The 20,222-nt window shown below is 36.6% G+C and overlaps 1 protein-coding gene across 1 annotated transcript in view; it reads left to right on the plus strand.

Annotated features, from left to right (window-relative positions):
• The window catches only part of EXOC6 (exocyst complex component 6), a 225,857-nt gene that overhangs the window by 26,953 nt on the left and 178,682 nt on the right, over positions 1–20,222 (plus strand). The window contains exons 2-5 of the mRNA XM_059397700.1: positions 10,877–11,048; positions 12,318–12,365; positions 12,447–12,537; positions 15,248–15,293. Coding sequence (XP_059253683.1) covers positions 10,877–11,048; positions 12,318–12,365; positions 12,447–12,537; positions 15,248–15,293 — 357 coding nt within the window. The remainder of the gene's footprint in view (positions 1–10,876; positions 11,049–12,317; positions 12,366–12,446; positions 12,538–15,247; positions 15,294–20,222) is intronic.

The raw sequence follows: 20,222 nt of genomic DNA on the forward strand, positions 1-20,222 counted from the left end.
TTAAATGTTATTATATCAGTACACTTTTACAAAAGACCTACATTTGTACCTGTTTTCACTAACCAAAAGAAATCCAAAGAGGATATTTGCTTTTGTGAAAAAAGGCAAAAAGTGAAAATTGCATTCAGCAGCATGAGGAGCAAACAGGAATGGCACTGCCAAGCAGCCATAGTTCTGGACTGTGTCTGTGAGCATCTGTGTTTTATCTTGATTTATTTTGTTCATCTGTTAGCAAGATATATTCTAAGATATATCAGAAAAACCTAAGAGAAGTTATTTTTTGGGTCTGGGAATGCTCAAAAATTCTCCCTTATAAATTAGTAATAATTGCTTCATCTTTATACACCATTTTGGTTTCATAGGAGCTCTCTACCTTCAGATGATAGGAGAAACCTGTACATTTATTCTCCTTACAGTTACTGTGAGGGAATTTTTTTTTTTTTTTACAATGGAAATATGGTGAAAGAAAAAGATACAAAAAATGGTATAATGATATTATATGCCTTTTGGCAAAAAATATCCTAATTGTTTCCAGTAGTGAGAGAGTCCTTTTTCACATAATATTTTGTAAATGTTGTTTGTTTTCCATTAGAAAGATGTTTTCCTTAAGAAAAATAAAACAGGGGCACCTGGGTGGCTCAGTGGGTTGAGCCGCTGTCTTCGGCTCGGGTCATGATCTCGGGGTACTGGGATCGAGTCCCACATTGGGCTCTCTGCTCAGCAGGGAGCCTGCTTCCTCCTCTCTCTCTCTGCCTGCCTCTCTGCCTACTTGTGATCTCTGTCTGTCAAATAAATAAATAAAATCTTAAAAAAAAAAAAAGAAAAATAAAACAAAACTGGAATATGATTAAGAAATCATTTATCTCATTAATAGAATAGAGTATCAGTCCCAAAACTTGAGGTAGCCTGAGTTCCTCCATTAAGACATTTGATTGGATAACAACATTAATTTTTAAAGAACCAATTTTAATGTTATCTTACTTTTTCTTATATCTATTTTATTACCACTAGGTGGAACCCTGTACATACAATTCAAGAAGGCATTTCTGACCCATGGTTTACTTGTTTAAATGCTGGAAGCCTGATACATCAGATGGTCAAATAATGTATGATAACTCATATTTCAATATTTTACTTTGGGGTAGAAGATTAGATATAATGAAGATAGAAAATGTGGGGCCTAGGTGGCTCATGGGTTAAAGCCTCTGCCTTCAGCTTCACTTGTGATCCCAGGGTCTCTTCTCCCTCACTCTTTCTATCTGCCTCTTTGCCTGCTTGTGATCTCTGTCTGTCAAATAAATAAATAAAATCTTTAAAAAAATTTTTAAAAGAAAATGTGTACTTAAAAGAATTTTTAAGATACGCTTTTTAGACATACATTTCAATGACATGGATGGTGGAACTAGAGGGTATTATGCTAAGTGAAATAAGTCAATCAGAGAAAGATAATTATCATAGGATCTCTCTGATATGAGGAATTTGAGAAGGAGGGTGAGGGGTTGTGAGGGGTAGAAAAAATGAAACAAGATGGGACTGGGGAGGGAGACAAACCATAAGAGAGAGACTCTTAATATCAGGAAGCAAATGAGGGTTTCTGGGGGGTGGGGGTGGGAGGGATAGGGTGGCTGGGTTATGGACATTGGGAGGGTGTGTGCTATGGTGAGTGCTGTGAGTTGTGTAAGACTGATGATTCACAGACCTGTACCCCTGAAGCAAATAATACATTATATGTTAATTTAAAAAAGACATATATATTGTTTTTATGTGTTCCTACTTGCTAAAATTAAAATATGTAAATTAAAATCCACTTAGTGTAGCATAGTCCATCGTTATTTTCTGTTCACATGAAGTTTTTAAGTCATCTCTTCTTTTAACATTAATCTTACATCTGCATTTTGGCATGATTACCATTATATTTTGGTAGAAGTAAGGCTTTTTTTTTTTTTTTTTAAAGATTTTATTAATTTATTTGACAGAGAGATATCACAGGCAGATAGGCAGGCAGTGAGAGATGGGGAAGCAGGCTCCCTGCTGAGCAGAGAGCCTGATGGATGCGATATGATGTGGGGCGCAATCCCAGGACCCTGAGATCATGACCTGAGCCCAAGGCAGAGGCTTAACCCAGGGAGCCAACCAGGTACCCCAGAAGTAAGGTTTTATTGTGCTAAGCTTTTGGAAGGGAATACTGAGCTTTTACACTGAAGTTATTATATGTATAATTGACACTTGAACAATGTGATGGTTAGGGATCACTGACACCACCCCCCCCCCTGCAGCTGGAAATCTGCATATAACTTTTGACTCCCCAAAGACTTTACTAATAGCCTACTGTTAACCAGAAGCCTTATGATACCATAAACAGTCAAGTAACACATATTTTATATGTAATGTGTATTATATACTGGATTTTTGCAATCAAGCAAGCTAAAAAATAGAAAACGTTATTAAGAAAGCTTCAAGGAAGAGATAATATATTTACAGTACTGGACTGTTGAGAAAAACTTGAATGTAAGTGTACCCATCCAGTTCAAACCATTGTCCAAGGTTCAACTGTATATGGAGCGCTAATTTATAACCTTAGTGGATGTGGAATAGTGGGAAATTTACCTGCTTTCTGGTTTTGCCATATGTCTCTGTGTATTTATTTATAGGATTTGATTAGGTTTGCCAGTAGACATTATAGCATTCTGAGGGGACATTTTAAAAGCAGAAAAATTCATTAAAATTGCATATTGCTTGAAAGTTTAGAAGAGTAATGTACTTGGCACCTTAATAATTAGATGGAAAAAATGTTAACTGACTTAGGGTTCAAAGATTGAATAGTACTGAATGGTATTTCCTTTCTTGTCCTGAAGATCAAAATTTTGAAGAATAATGATTGTTATTCAGAGACAAGAAAAAAGATTTTTTAGAGCCTTCGACAAATACAGGGCCCTTAGTTTTCTCTACTTCATATTTTGCTCCTCTTTATTTTTTGCATTTGTAATTTAATACTGCCTAACAATTAGCTATGCCTCAGTTCTCATCCTTTTCTTCTGTCCATTGGATGATTTCACCTGATGGGTGCAGCAGTGCACATCAGGGGATTCCCTATTGAGTCATTCTCAATTGTTGATCTTCAAAGGTGATCTGGTTAGTTGCTATGCCCATAACTTCTCAGCATTCCATGCTGCTTATCACCATTTCTGATTGGAGAGTATATGTGACATAATGGTTAGGAGTGCTGGCTTTCGAGTCAGGTAGACTTGGAGTTAAATCTTGGCCCTACTACTGTGTGTCTTTGGACTTCAAGTCTTCATCTTCCCAAACTGCATTTGTAAATTGGGATGCTAATAGAATCTACACTGTAAAGCTGTAGTGAATATTAATGAGGTAATGCTTGCAAAGTACTTAATAGTAAGTACTTGGTTGTGTGTTACTTTTTGTTTTGTTTTGTTTTTAATCTTTAGCACATTAAGCCAGATGCAGCAGCGGATATGACTCCTCTTTAGTCAGTTCAGTCACTGTGGGGATTCGTTGACAGGGATTGCGCATCTTCTCTGCTTTCCATATCCTCCCTCCATTGTCTCCCCAAATTATCTCTATAATTAAACATAGGACCCTTGTAATTTACCCTTGTATTAAATTACAGGAGAAAAGATGGATAATTCCTACTATGTATATGGTGTATTGCTTTGGCTTTTTTCCCCTTTCCAGTGTTGTTCTGCATATATGCCCTTTTCTCCCTTCCTGTTTGTCTCTGTTCACTCATCTTTTTATTGTTGGCTTTATTAGCAAATTTTCAGACTAATTATTTTTAATATTTTCATCAGAGTGGTAGAGGGTTAAATCAACTGCATGTATTGATTAATTCCATTTTGAGTGCTTGTGTCAGGCTCTTTGTTTTGTGCTGCATCTATTAAGTTGAGAAAGTCAGAACTAGGAACTTTTTTCTTTTCAGGGCCAAATTCTGTCTTGTGATAAATTTTGGATTTTGGCACTTGCTTGAGCCTTCAGTACATTTTTTAAAAATTCAACTTATTCCTGTGGTTTAATTTGAGAGAGAGGCAGTGAGAGAGAACATGAGCGAGGAGAAGGTCAGAGAGAGAAGCAGACTCCCCGTGGAGCTGGGAGCCCGATGCGGGACTCGATCCCGGGACTCTGGGATCATGACCTGGGCCGAAGGCAGTCGTCCAACCAACTGAGCCACCCAGGCGTCCCTATTCCTGTGGTTTAGAATGTTTTCTCATCTCTACTTCTTTATTTCTGTGTACTCTGCTCAGAATGATCTCACTGATACGGATTATGGGTAACAAGTGGTTATATCAGCTTGGGCTGCAGCTTGTACTCATGTCTGTAACAGCAAGTGGTTATCTGAAGTCAGGAGAGACTTAGTAGTAAGACTTAGTAGTAATAGGCGGATCATTCATGGTACTGATTCCTTAATGTTATTTTTATTGGGGTTAATAATTCACCCATTTTAGGCTTTGATTTTCTATTAATGGGGGGGTGAGTATTGCATATGTTCCGATACTGCTTTTCTCCATACTAACAACATCAGTAGAAAAAGAGCCATTCATCTGTGATGCTATACTAAATGCACTGGCAGTGTCTTGAATTACTATAAAATAGGAGTAGTTTTGTTTTTAAAACTCTGGAGAATAAATTAGAAAGACACACTAAAAGATGGACTTTAGAACTTTCTAGGGGTGCCTGGGTGGCTCAATGGGTTAAAGCCTCTGCCTTTGACTCCGGTCATGATCCCGGGGTTCTGGGCTCTCTGCTTGGTGGGGAACCTGCTTCCTCCTCTCTCTGCCTGTCTCTCTCCCCAGTTGTGATCTCTGTCTGTCAAATAAATAAATAAAATCTTAAAAGAAATAACTTTCTAGAATAAAATAGGCTACAAGAAAATTATTTTTCTTCTTTTTGTTTATATATTATTACAGTTCTTAAAAGGGAAAACAGTATTGCTTTTGCACTGACAGAGTCCCACCCTCTTTGGAGGGACATTGTAGTAGAGCAGTCCTGAAATACCTCTTAGATTTTTTTAAAGATTTTATTTATTATTTGACAGAGAGAGAGATGCAGCAAGAGAGGGAACACAAGCAGGGGGAGTGGGAAAGGGAGAAGCAGACATCCCGATGTGAAGGGAGCCTGATGCGGGGCTTCATCTGAGGACCCTGGGATCATGACCTGAGCCGAAGACAGACACTTAACGACTGAGCCACCCAGGCTTCCCTACCTCTTAGATTTTTGCTACAGTGCTACAGCTATAACAGAAAAAAAAGAGAGTAGGCAATTCTTTTGATATATTCTGTTTCCTACTTGGTTTTTTAAGAGCCAGAGAAATTTCAAACTGTATTAAGGTAGGTAAAAAAGATGTTTAAAAATGTATGTGTAGGGGCGCCTGGGTGGCTCAGTGGGTTAAAGCCTCTGCCTTCGGCTCAGGTCATGATCCCAGGGTCCTGGGATCGAGCCCCACAATGGGCTCTCTGCTCAGCGGGGAGCCTGCTTCCTCCTCTCTCTCTGCCTGCCTCTCTGCCTCCTTGTGATTTCGGTCTGTCAAATAAATAAATAAATAAATCCTTTAAAAAAAATGTGTGTGTGTGTATATATATATATATATATATATATATATATATATATCTTCAACATGTGTTGAAATAAGAATTTGTTTATAGCACACTAATGTCAGATAAACTTTTTCTTGCATGGATTTCCTTCAGAATCGTGTTTGTTCAATTAGGAATTCTTATTAAATATTAATTATAGGAAAAACACAAGAAGCACAAAAGTACTTTGGGAATTCTAGTACTGCCTCAGATCCTCAGTAACTAGGCTGCACCAAGCAAGTCATTTAGCATTTCCTTGCCTACTTCACTTGTGAGAAGGGGGAAGTGATATTTTCTCTGGTGTAGTATAAGAAATAAATGAAATATTAGCTGTAAAAAAGTGCAAAAGGCCCCATAACTCCTTTAGCATAGAGTATTAGCCATATTTGAAATCTGTAGCCACTACTTATTCAGCAGCCAGTTGACTCATTTAATAAGGATTTGGTTGTCTTTTATGTTCATATTATGCTAGCAGCCAGTGTGTACTGAGCACTTACCATATGTCAGTTATTGCTAAGAACTTTTCATGTGTTTACTAATTTAAACACATGAAAAATCTTAAAAGAAAGATTTTAAGAAAGTTCTTTTTTTTTTTTTTTAAAGAATTTATTTATTTATTTGACAAAGAGAGATCACAAGTAGGCAGAGAGGCAGACAGAGAGAGAGAGGAGGAAGTCGGCTCCCTGCTGAGCAGAGAGCCCGATGTGGGACTCGATCCCAGGACCCCGAGATCATGACCTGAGCTGAAGGCAGTGGCTTAACCCACTGAGCCACCCAGGTGCCCCTTAAGAAAGTTCTTAAAGTTCTAGAAAGTTCTTAAAACATTGTGATGTAGATACTGTTTTTTTGTTTTGTTTTGTTTGTTTTAAATATTTTATTTATATGACAGAGAGAGTACAGGCAGTGGGAGCAGCAGGCAGAGGCAGAGAGGGGTGGGGAAAGCAGATTTCCCACTGAGCAGGGAGCCTGACATGGGGCTGGGGACTGGGGTCCCTTCGAAAAGGCAGGTGCTTCTTTGTCGTCGTCGTTTTCTTCTTTTTTTAGATTTTATTTATTTATTTGACAGAGAGAGAGAGAGAGAGAGAGAGCGAGCCCGAGTGCGCACAAGCAGGGGGACCAGCAGAAGAGGAGGGAGAAGCAGACTCCCTGCTGAGCAGGGAGACCAATGCAAGACTCCATCCCAGGACCCTGGGATCATGACCTGAGTTGAAGGCAGATGCTTAACTGACTGCACCCCTAGATACTGTTTTTTTCATCCTTATTTTATTGGTGAGAGAGTTGAGATTTAGAGAAGTCAAGTGGCTTACCTGAGGTTGAACAGTTAGTAAGTGTCCTTTCTGATTCCATCTGTTCCATCCATTCATCCTTCCAGTTACTCAGCAATCATTTGTTAACCATCCACTATGTGATAAGTACTTTTCTGGGGCTGAACGTTCAGCGGGGAACAAAACAGACAACTTACATTCTGGTGTGTGAAGACAAAATGAATAGAAGTATGAAATAGAGAATATATTTGAGTATATTCTACAGTGGAAAGAGTGATGCAGTGATAAAGGAAACTCTTTTGTTTTAAAAAAGAAAACACGAAGCAGGAAGGGAATTGTGGAATTGTATGTGGGTATGTATTTGTGTCTCTGTGTGTTTGTGTTTATAATATGGATACTGTAGCCAGAAAGAGCCTCATCAAGAAGGGGATAAAAGACGTGAAGAGAAGCAGGCCACCTGTGAGAAATATGAGAAGTATGAGCAAGGTAGAGGAACAGCATGTGTAAAGCATAGGGTAGGAAAGTGTTTGGTGTTTTTCAGGAACCACAAGGAGGCCAGTGTTGCTGGCTCCACTTATTGTAAAGTGGAGAGTGAGTATTAGGAAGTGAGGTCAGTGAGGTAATATGGGGCAAAATTATATAGGGATTTTATGGGCTGTTGTAAGAGAAATAGGGTTTGGAGCAGAGGAGAAAAATGGGATCTTCTTTATATTTTAATGGGATCATTCTGTCTACATTGTTGAGAATAGACTGTAGGGAAGTAGGGGTGAAATCAAGGAAACTGATTAAGAAGCAGTTGGTAACATTCTAGGCAAGATCATGGTGATCTAGTCCAGGGTGGGACCAGTAGAGGTTGTAAAATGTGTTTGGATTTTCTGGATTATTTTGGTGGAGAAAGTGAGAGAGAGAACCGTCAAGGGTGATACCAAGGTTTTTTGCCAGAGCACCTAGAAGAATGGGCTTTACAGAGATAGAGAAAGACCGTGAGAGGAGCAGGTTTGAAGAAGAAGGTAAGAAATCATTTTGGACATATTTAAGATGTTTATCAGATACCCAGTTGGAGAAATATATGAGTTTGAAGGTCAGGGGAGAAGTTAGGCCTGGAAACATAAATTTGGGAGGTGTCAGTGTTCTTGTGGAATTTAAAACTCCAGATCTGGATGAAATTGAGAGAGTGGTATAGTAGAAAGGAGAAGATGTCCAAGATCAGATCCTAGTTGTAGCTTGGCTCTTAAAGGCCCAAATTTTTGGGGCACCTGGGTGGCTCAGTGGGTTAAGCCTCTGCCTTCGGCTCAGGTCATGATCCCAGGGTCCTGGGATCGAGCCCCACATCGGGCTTTCTGCTCTGCAGGGAGCCTGCTTCCTCCTCTCTCTCTGCCTGCCTCTCTGCCTACTTGTGATCTCTGTCAGATAAATAAAGAAAAAAATCTTAAAAAAAAAAATAAAGGCCCAAATTTTTAATAATTACTATCCAATATGGCTGTCTCTAGTATCATAATAGGTACTCATTAAAAACATGCAACATGGAGACTGCCCTCAAGAAGCTTATGGTTGATAAGAAAAACAAAATATAGGACATATATTTGAAAGGTTTAAATTACAGTACAGAGTATAATATGTGATTACATGTCACAGTGAGTAGAAAGGACAGTAAATTTACCTGTCCTACTTATGGGATTCATTGTGATGTCTCTGCATTATTCTATTGCCTCAACTGTTACTTGAAGATGGCATGCTATGGAGAGATTACTTGTCATGGAAATAAATGATTGGCAAAGTTCTGTTGGAGGAAATAGGAATTGAACTAAATCTCAAACAATGAGCAACAGATTGGGAGAGCACAATATACCAAAAGATTACAGATTAAATTTAGCATCAGGAAAAGGCATATAAGGCAGGGGCTAGCAAAGTTCAAAGTGGGGTCTTCCAGTAGTCCTTTGCCAGTGGTCATGTAGACAGCACTTATATCTCCCAACAATGATGTGTGGCAACAGTCATAGAGTATTGTCAACCAGGGTAGCTCACCTACGCCATGGTGTCCAGGGTTTTTCCAGGGGATTGGTCATGTAGACATGGCTGACTGCCATGAGTTGCTTACCCTTAGTCTGTAGACTCTCTGGAGCTGAAGGCCTCCACTCACTGTAAATCACCTTGTAAACCACATTGCTAGCTTAGATTATTTGACATTTCTAAAGGTCTCCAAGTAAACAAAGACAACTATCAAGTAGGACATTCTGAAGGTTTATTTCCCAGGAGCTGGGGGCAAGGGCCAGACCTTTCTTAGGGCAAGGTTAATCCTTTTCTGAATGGTGTTTGGCAGGGAGGGTGATACCCTCTATGTGGAGATAGCATGAGCTGAGAGACAGTAGGAATGTGTACACTGTATTTAGAGAACATTGTGGTGCTTGTAATATGGGCTTGAGAATATGAACCCTGGAGCCAGACTACCACGATTCATATCTCATCTGTCCCTTGCTAGTGTGGAGTTTAAAGCAGTTACATAATATGTAACATCTGAAAGCAAGGGTAATAATAATACCTACTTTATAGGCTTGTTGTGAGGATTAAAAGATTAATATATAAAGCACTAAGAATATGTCCTGACAGAGTAAGTATTACAGAAATCAGGAGTTTGTTCTTCATTCTTTTTTTTTTTTTTTAAAGATTTTATTTATTTATTTGACAGACGGAGATCACAAGTAGGCAGAGAAGCAGGCAGAGAGAGAGGAAGAAGCAGGCTCCTACCTGAGCAGAGAGCCTGATGCGGGCCTCGATCCCAGGACCCTGGGATCATGACCTGAGTGGAAGGCAGAGGCTCTAATCTACTGAGCCACCCAGGTGCCCTGTTCTTCATTCTTTAGTCATTCACTCATTGATTCTTTTTTGAACACTAGTGCATTAAAGACTCATGTTCTGAGCCTCAGACCTTTATTTCCTGATATCTAGAGCGTTTCCAGGTATCTAGAGAGTTTGTGGCTCATTTAGTAATAACAAGTTGAATGAGAAATTAAATAATTTTTTCATACAAATGATTTCTACTAATGACAGTACTTTCAATCCAGTTTTAAGATTTTCAACCCTTGTGGGTGCTGGGGTAACACAGTTAAGCATCCAACTCTTAATTTCAGCTCAGGTCATGATCTCAGGATTATGAGATTGAGCCTTGCATCAGGCTCCATGCTCTGTGTGGAGTCGACTTGAGATTCTCTCTTTCCCTCTCCCCCTCCATTTGTGCTCTCTGTCTCTCTGAAATAAATAAATTTAAAAAAAAAGATTATCAGCTGTTGCTTTGAAGTTAAAACTTGTATTCAGCTGGCAGTCAAAGAACTTAATTTGTAGAGAAGTTTTGATCTGTAGTTATATTAAGTGGGATTCATTGTGATGTCTCTGCATTATTCTATTGCCTCAACTGTTACTTGAAGATGGCATGCTATGTAACTTGGCCTGAGGTATCAGTGATAGAAATGATGCTTTTCTAAAGAAAGGGTTTGTCATAGTAAGCTGCTGCATGAGGGCTTGCACTTACAGAATTGCACTCCCTTCTGCTGTGCCATCTTTATTTATTTTTTTTTTTAATAGATCAGCCCCAGTTACATTTTTTCTCCTTCTCTTTGGACCATGATAAGCTTCAGAGTAGTGACTTTGGGAGCAGGGTAGTTTAGAGTGAAGAGACCTTTATCTGGAGAAGTAATTTGCATGTAAGATTAGGTGTTTTTTAGATGTGTTATAGGTTTGCTTACTTTAAACCATTTAACTTATGCTCCGAAGTAACTGTAATTTAATGTTGGTACTATGTCATATTATGATGAATAGTTTTAATTGTGTATTTAAAAGTCTCAGTTACAGACTTAAATCTGGATATCAGAATCAAGTAATTCTTGAAATGTATGAGTGTCTCCTTAATATACTGATTACAAAACAAAAAAAAATTATTAGCTGTTGCAAAGAATGGGCTTAATAAAGAATACATTTTGGTGAACTGGGAAGTTAATGTTAGTTTTCTTTTTTGTGTACATTCAGGTCTGTGTATGATGACCAACCAAATGCACACAAGAAGTTTATGGAAAAATTAGATGCTTGTATCCGTAATCATGACAAGGAAATTGAAAAGATGTGTAATTTTCATCATCAGGGTTTTGTAGATGCTATTACAGAGCTCCTTAAAGTAAGGACTGATGCAGAAAAACTGAAGGTAAGAAATACTTTAACATTCTCTTTATTTTTTTTCTCATTAAATTAGTCAAGTATTAGTTTGTAGTACATATGTATAAATCATTATTAAATGTACTATTTTCAGGAAGTGAATTAGTGTGTATATTTGGAAATGCTCTTTATGCTCTATTAACATAGTTGTCATGCTAATGACAGGAGTAATCTCTTTTTTGTAAAGCAAGTAATGCATTGACTTAACAGGATTTCTTTCCATGCAGGGAAATGAACTAAAAAAATTCATACAAGGGAAGGCCTCATTTGCAGTTTTAGAATTTGAAAAATGGCAATTAGTATAATAATGATAAAAAGCAATCCTCTAAAAATTAAAAAGAAAACTTACTATGAGTGATTGTATTCTCAAAATTATTTAATAATACTGAAACTTTTTTTTGGTTTAATAACAAAGCAATTTTCTTAAAGAAAGTTGGTCTGTATTTTCTGCCACCCAGCAAAAACATTTATTAAATCAGACCTGGATTCGTTCAGTCAGAATACAAAGTATTTAGTTATAAGAATTGGCCTATTTATCTTTTTTTACATTTGGAGAATTTAGCAGATAAAATGACCCTGGTTCACTAAAGGTTATGATTAGAAAACCATTATATAAAGGATATTCAGATAACAAGAGACCAAATACAGCATCAATGAGGTCACTGAGCATCTTTGTTCAGAAATTAATGAGATTTTTAATAAACTAGAATGTGCTTCCTTACTATGATGACCTAATGAGTCACTTAATATGTGGGAAAATTTGAGGTTGAGCTTTGTCTGCACCTGCAGCATTAAAATGTTGCTGTGGATTGAAATTTCCGTGTTTGATGTTAATCAACCACCCAGTGTTTGCATTCAGCAAAGTATGAATGTTTAATTACCATAAAATGCAATCACCATTTCGAACAGACAATGAATGGCACATAGACCTCATTGAAGTTATCAAAAAGGGACCAGTGGTCAATTGGGTCAGTGATTTGAATTGTTTGACAGACTTAGAGAAGCAAGTAAAGTTCAAAAATCTAGATTAAATTTGAGAAGTTTGCCACAGAATCTGTTAAAAAGAACTGTCATAAGTAATTGAAGTTAATAAAAGCCCCTTTCAATCAAAAGTTCAAGTTCAAGCTGTAGAGTTAATTTGAATTTGCATTTCTTTGTTCTAAGTTTCTCATGAAGCATGATCTGATTACAAGGGTGAGCAGTTATATCAGGGCAGTTTTATGCATGTTTGTCTAATTAAGGTAAAATTATTTTTAAGGTGCAAGTTACTGATACCAACCGAAGATTTCAAGATGCGGGAAAGGAGGTGAGAATATGATACATTTCTTACATACTCAATATGTGGATGCAGTTTGCTTAAAAATATGAACATTTCTTCTTTTCTAAGGTGATAGTCCAAACAGAAGATATTATTCGATGTAGAATTCAGCAGAGGAACATTACAACGGTAGTAGAAAAATTGCAGTTATGCCTTCCAGGTGAGTTAAACTTGTCTATAATGGAATGCTTGGCTTGGTAAAACTATAATTTAATGATAGCATATGGTCATTAGTAATTATGGGAATTACAAATTATTTGGTGATTGTCCCCAAAGCTCATGGTTATCTTTCTTATCCACTTTAGTTCTTGAATTTTCATGGTTTTCTTATCTTATAAAGTTTTGTTTGATGATCTGTCACATCAGGTTCCTAGAACAACTTGTACCTCTCCCATTTCCTTCCTGCCTAGTTTGTCCTTTATCCCTCACCCCCCTCCCACTGCTTTTTTGTTTTTTCTCAGAATACTTTCCCATGGAGGAGTGTCTTTTGATTACGTTTCCTTGCCTTTTCCTAATTTGCCCAATTTTTTTACTTCTAGTTTTCCACTTTTTTCTGTTTGTCACTTAAGCAGGTTGGTTTTACTTTTCTCGGAGTCTTGCTTTGCTGATAAAGTGAAAAAAAAAAACAAAACCCTAAAGTACTAGGTCTTTTCCCTTTTTTGGTTGTGATTTTACCCTCCCATGTTTTGGAAAGACTGACTTTGTTGGTTTCTGAGTTTTTGATCTTTCTGTTTTGGCTCAGATATTACTGGAAAATCAAATAAATTCTAAGAAACTCACCAGTATTTTCTTTCCCCTTATGTATCCTGTTTGAACAAAAGGAAGCCAAGGTGTATGTCATCTTTTTATTCATATAGTAAGCTGAATCCATATTAGTGTCCCATTTTTTAAACTTATTTTTTTCGCAAGGACCCTGAAGCTCCATATCCAGGGAAATAGAATGAGATTTTTAAATAATATTTATATAATATAAATTTAGCTTAGGACACAAATCGTATGTTAAAACTTTCAGCAGGTTTTATTAACTAAAAGACATTGTTTTCTGACTTTGTGAGGATAACCTTTTTTTAAGAATCACTGAAATTCTGTTCAGTTTTATCTCTGGACCATGGATATTTGCACATTAACTTTGATTAAATAAAATGTCTGCTTCTTATGTTCCATTTCAGGGTTGAGAAACCTATTTCATTATAGTAATGTTTAATAACACCTCTTTGCCAACATCAGATACACTCACTGAAGTAACCATGAACACAGTCTAAGTTTGATTGCTTTGACCCTGATGGTAATAAGCCTAAAAAATTGGGTACTGGTAGAATGCTAAAGAGCTGAATTCAGCTTATTCCCCTGAGCGTGCTTTTTGGAATAGAGAAATAAAGGGAAGTAGAGGTTAGACTTTTGTTACTGCTACTGTCTTTGCTTTCAAGGCTGGACAGGCAATCTGAATTCATGTAAACATTGTCTTCTTAATAGCCACATTGAGAACTGCTTCCTTTCCTCCATCTAGCCTTCTATCTAATTATCCACTCGTGAATTCTTTTTGTATCAGCAATTATGGTAGATATTGGAAATATAAAGTTGAAAATGACACAGTCATAGCTCTGAAGGAACCTACGTTCTAATGTGAATAAGGATATAAGGTATTTATTATTGTATAATTGCCTAACTCCTCCTTGGGTTAGCAGGGGTGTGAGAGGATATAAGAAGGCATAGTGAAACAGTACATTTTCCTGGTATATTAGTTTTACTTGATTATTTATGAGGTGAGCATTATTTTTATATGGAAATAAATAGATATGAAAGTTACATAAATTGTTTAGATAAAACAGGAGACGTCAAAGACATCAAAGGTTATATGTTTACTCTAATGCTTTGGTTGGAAAATATGAGAAATAAATACTGCATTACAATGTAGAGGCTGTGATAGAGGTATCCATAAAGTTCACAGGGTTAGGGTGGTTCACTGTTGCCATCATTGTAGCTTTATGGTTTTCAGACAAGTGAGCTAAATATCTTCTGTATACTTGAAGACCCTTTGTAAGTAGCCAAAATAGAAAATCTAGAAAAAAGTGTTGTCTGTCCAGTCTGTGAAAATGTGAGCTGGCTTGATGAGCCAGTGATAATTTACTCACTTTGTGCTTTGAAATTCTACTAAGGTTAAATGGTAATCTGCATAGTTGCATTAAAACTTTTTTGGTGGCAGTGTGTCATCTTGCTGAAGCTTATAACAATTTTATTAAATAATTTCGTTTCTGAGTCTATAAGAGAAATGATCAAATAAAGTTGCTTGAAAATTTATGATTTTATTATAATTTAATCTCTGTAAACTTGAATTTTTTTTTTCTTTGTCAGTTTGGTATAAAAATTTGCTTAGTGATCTATAACACAGTTGTATTTGGTATATTTTTGTTATGTGTATTTTATTTGATATATTGAATCAAAATTAATCAATCTCGTTTACTCAACTTTGTCTCTTGATTAACTGAAGTCCAAACTTCCATTTGCACTACAGGGAAGAGATAATAATAAGTTTCTGAATATGATAATTGTTAATAGTTTACTATTTCAGTTATAGGTATCAACATATGAAAGTATTTCAAATTCCAGATAATGTGTTCATTTATATAATGTAATGTTCAATATATGAAGATATTAAAATGTTTTTATTTACTTGATATATAAAATTTTATTTGAAAATATAAAAGTAAATATTTAAGAAATATAAGCCTGGATTAAAGTATAGACAAAATTAATGTATAAAGTATAGAGAATATTAATGAATTTATAATAGGCTCTTTCCTGCTTTAATTTTTTCATCTAAATTTTTTTCTCATTTTGAAAGCTAAAGTAAGTTCTCCTTTTTAATGCAGTGCTGGAAATGTACAGTAAGCTAAAAGAACAGATGAGTGCAAAAAGGTGAGTTGGTTTCTTTCCTGTTTTTAATAAATCTTTATTTTTCTATTAAAGAAAGCATGGATAAATGTACTATAAATTACAATGAGTCATGTGAAGTTTTGCTTTCTACCTTTATTCTTTTTTCGTGCAATTTGCCCATCAGAATCTAGTCTAATAAAGCAATTTGTAGCCATTTATTTGTGGATCCTTGTCCTTTATAAGTAAAATCAAAGATTGATGATATTGTTGAAGGACAAATAGACAGCTGAGCAGTAATGAAAAACTACTGATTAGCTTCCATGTGAACATTGCTTATAATGAAAGGGTAAGTGTGTATAGTGGGACCACAGTGAAAGCAGTGTAGGTAGTTTAAAATGTTTTAAAGATGAACAATTTTAAAGTAACATAAAAAAGTCAGAATAAATGATAATATTCTATATTTGGAATAGGGAAATAATGATTTCCTCTTAATTTATTAATAATTGCTTAATTATCATAGTACATAATGTACAAATGTATACTCAAAGATTTGTGTATGTCCTGCTTTGTAGTGCTAAGCATTGAATTTTATTGGCCTTTACCAATTCGTACTAGTTAATAGTTACTTTTTTCCTCCTTAATATGTCATAAATTATCCTGAAAGTATTTTATTTATATATATATGTACATATGTGTGTGTGTATGTATTCTTTTGTTTTCTACCAAAGTTGTACATTCTCATATTTTAAAGACCTAGATAATATAGTTCTTTGTATTTGTTGCAGAAAAACAGGCATCATCTTTCCTTCTTGCCATTCTCCATTCCTTCTTGCTAAAGGCAAAAGCTTTTACCTCTTTTAAGGCATAATTTTTGTGTTTACATTTATGTCTTTATTTTCTTTTTTTAAGATTTTATTTATTTATTTGACAGAGAGAGAAATCACAAGTAGGCAGTGAGGCAGGCAGAGAGAGGGAGGGAAGCAGGTTCCCTGCTGAGCAGAGATCCCCATGTGGGGCTTGATCCCAGGACCCCGAGATCATGACCTGAGCCAAAGGCAGAAGCTTAACCCACTGAGCCACCCAGGTGCCCCCATTTATGCCTTTAAATAACTAACTTTGTTGTTGTTGTTGTTACAGTTGAACTTTATTTTTTTTAATTAACATGTAATGTATTATGTTTCAGGGGTACAGGTCTGTGATTCATCAGTCTTACACAATTCACAGGGTTCACCATAGCACATACTGTCCCCAGTGTCCATCACCTAGCCTCCCAACCTTCCCACCCCCCTCCATTCAAGCAACCCTCAGTTTGTTTTCTGAGATTAAGAGTCTCTTACGGTTTGTCTCCCTCTCTGGTTTCCTATTGTTTCACTTTTCCTTTCCTTCCCTGTTGGTCCTCTGTGTTCTCAAATTCCTCATATCAGTGAGATCGTATGATAATTGTCTTTTTCTGATTGACTTATTTCGCTCAGCATAGTACCGTCTGGTTCCATCCACCTCATTGCAAATGGCAAGATTTCAGTTTTTTGATGGCTGCATAGTATTCTATCACACACACACACACACACACACACACACACACACACACACATCTTCTTTGTCCATTCATCTGTTGATGGACATCTAGGCTCTTTCCATAGTTTGGCTATTGTGGACATTGCTGCTATAAACATTTCGGTGCACGTGCCCCTTCGGATCACTGTATTTGTATCTTTAGGGTAAGTACCCAGTAGTGCAATTTCTGGGTCATAGGGTAGCTCTATTTTTAACTTTTTGAGGAAGCTGCATACTGTTTTCCAGAGTGACTACACCAGCTTGCATTCCCACCAACAATATAAAAGGGTTCCCATTTCTCAGCATCCTTGACAGCATCTGTTTCCAGACTTGTTAATTTTAGCCATTCTAATTGGTGTGAGGTGGTATCTCATTGAGGTTTTGATTTGTATTTCCCTGATGCCAGGTAATGCTGAGCACTTTTTCATATGTCTGTTGGCCATTTGGATGTTTTTGCAGAAATGTCTGTTCATGTCTTCTGCCCATTTCTTTCTTTCTTTTTTGTTTTTTTTTTTTTTTTAAGATTTTACTTATTTATTTGACAGAGTTCACAAGTAGGCAGAAAGGCAGACAGAGAGAGAGAGGAGGAAGCAGGCTCCCTGCTGAGCAGAGAGCCCGATGCGGGGCTCGATCCCAGGACCCTGGGATCATGACCCAAGCCGAAAGCAGAGGCCTTAACCCACTGAGCCACCCAGGCGCCCCTTCTGCCCATTTCTTGATTGGATTATTTGTTCTTTGGGTATTGAATTTGATAAGTTTTTATAGATTTTGGAGACCAGCTCTTTATCTGATATGTCATTTGCAAATATCTTCTCCCATTCTGTCAGTTGCCTTTTGATTTTGTTGACTGTTTCTTTTGCTGTGTAAAAGCTTTGATCTGATGAAGTCCCAATAGTTCATTTTTGCCCTTGCTTCCCTTGTCTTTGGTGCTGTTTCTGGGAAGAAGTTGCTGTGGCTGAGGTCGAAGAGATTGCTGCCTATGTTCTCCTCAAGGATTTTGATGGACTCCTGTCTCACATTTAGGTCTTCTATCCATCTTGAGCCTCTTTTTGTGTATGGTGTAAGGAAATGGTCCATTTATTCTTATGCATGTGGCTGTCCAGTTTTCCCAACACCATTTGTTGAAGGGACTGCCTTTTTTTCATTGGATATTCTTTCCTGCTTTGTTGAAGATTAGTTGACCATAGAGTTGAGGGTCTATTTCTGGGCTGTTTTGTTCCATTGATCTATGTGTGTGTTTTTTGCTAGTATCTTACTGTCTTGATGATTACAGCTTCATAATAGAGCTTGAAGTCCGGAATTGTGATACCACCAGCTTTGGTTTTCTTTTTCAACATTCCTCTGGCTATTTTGGGTGTTTCCACACAAATTTTAGGATTATTTGTTCCATTTCTTTGAAAAAAGTTGATGGTATTTTGATATGTATTGCATTAAATATGTAGATTGCTCTAGGCAGCATAGACGTTTTCATAATATTTGTTTTTCCAATCCATGAACATGAAACTTTTTCCATTTCTTTGTGTCTTCTTCAATTTCTTTCATGAGTATTCTGTAGTTTTCTGAATACAGATTCTTTGTCTCTTTGGTTAGATTTATTCCTAGATATATTATGGTTTTGGGTGCAATTGTAAATGGTATCTGCTTCTTAGTTTCTCTTTCTTCTGTCTTGTTGTTGATATATAGAACTGTAACTATTTCTGTGCATTGATTTTATATACTGACACTTTACTGGATACCTGTATGAGTTCTAGCAGTTTTGGGGTGGAGTCTTTTGGGTTTTCAACATAAAGTGTCATATCATCTGCAAAGAGTGAGAGCTTCACTTCTTTGCAGATTTGGATGCCTTTTATTTCTTTTTGTTGTCTGATTGCTAGGAATTCCAGTACTATGTTGAATAGCAGTGGTGATAGTGGACATCCCTGCCATGTTCCTGACCCTAGGGGAAAAGCTCTCAATTTTTCCCCATGGAGAATGGTATTTGCTGTGGGTTTTTCACAGAAGGCTTTTAGGATATTGAGGTTTGTTCAGAATGGTTTGATAACTATCTAACTGAATTCCTGGGACCAGACAGAATTTAGGATTCCTACTCCTCTGCCATCTTACTCCTCCTCCTAAACTAACTTTTAATATTTCTTCACTATTTTCCAGTTTGGACTATTATATATTTTTTTCCAATAATATAATCTATTGTTTATATTCAGATTTCCCCACTTATCCCCCAGATATCTTCATTTCCTTCTTGAAACATTGGTAAATATGTACTTTTTTGTCCCTTTAATCTAGCACAGTCTTCCTGCTTCTGGTTTTCATGAGAGGGTCCAGGTCAGCTGTCTTGTCAATGAGGACAGTTTGGATTTATTTAATTATTTTCTCATGATTAGATTCAGATAAACTGTTTTTGGTATGAGTATTACATAAGTGATATTGTGTACCCCTCAGTGTATAAAATCAGAAGGCATATACTGTTAAATTGTCTCTAGGTTAAGCTAAATTTGATCATTTGGTTAAGAGGTTGTCTAAATCAAAGAAGTATCTTTTCCTCTTAGCAGTTAGGAAGTAATCTGTGGGGTGATATTTTGAGTCCTATTTCCTTAACAACTTTTCTCTCATTGGTTTTAGGATTCTTGCTTTAGATTTTACATTTCTTTTTAAGTAATCTCCATACCCAATGTGGGGCTCGATCTCATAACCCCAATATCTAGAGTCACATGCTTCTCTGACTGAGCTAGCCAGGTGCCCCTCTTGCTTTAATCGGTTATTATATTGGGGTTACAAAATGGTGATGTTTATAATTCTGTCATTCCTTTGACATTTATTAGGCGTCTTTATTAATATAAAGAAGAGCTTTTTTTTAAAGGAAGAGCTCTTCCTTTATATTTTCCCTTTTCTTTTTATCTTCCTTTTCTGATTATCACTATAGACTCCATGGATTTTTTCTTTAAGTGGGTTATAATAATATAAAATGTATAATACATAATAATAAATACAATGTTGTTTTCATTATTCTTTTTGGTGCTCAAATTGTACCACATTTGGCTAGGGGAATTCCTTCAAGCCAATTTCTGTGTCTTCATTTATCTCTGAGTGCTTTCTTGGTTAACACACAATATTAGTTCCACACTCACAGTGTACTTTTCTTGTCCTAGACCTAGAAATAGCCATTTTCCAAGGTACCCTAGTTCCTTTTAGTAATCGTATTTAGAAACAGACCTGCTTGCTAGGTGGGCTTATTAATAACTCCTGCCCCAGACACATACCTCTCTCAGGCTCTCTAGTTGTCTATGCAATTGAGAAGTTTGAAGCCATTCTGATTTCTCTTAATTTGTGACCTACCTTTTTTCTCTTTTAGAATCTTCCCTTGTGTGGTCTGTAGTTTCCTGATGGTGTGCTTTGATATGGGCCTGTTTACTTCCATTG

Source organism: Mustela nigripes, chromosome 4 (assembly GCF_022355385.1).
Source record: "Mustela nigripes isolate SB6536 chromosome 4, MUSNIG.SB6536, whole genome shotgun sequence".
NCBI classification, from domain to species: Eukaryota; Metazoa; Chordata; class Mammalia; order Carnivora; family Mustelidae; genus Mustela; species Mustela nigripes.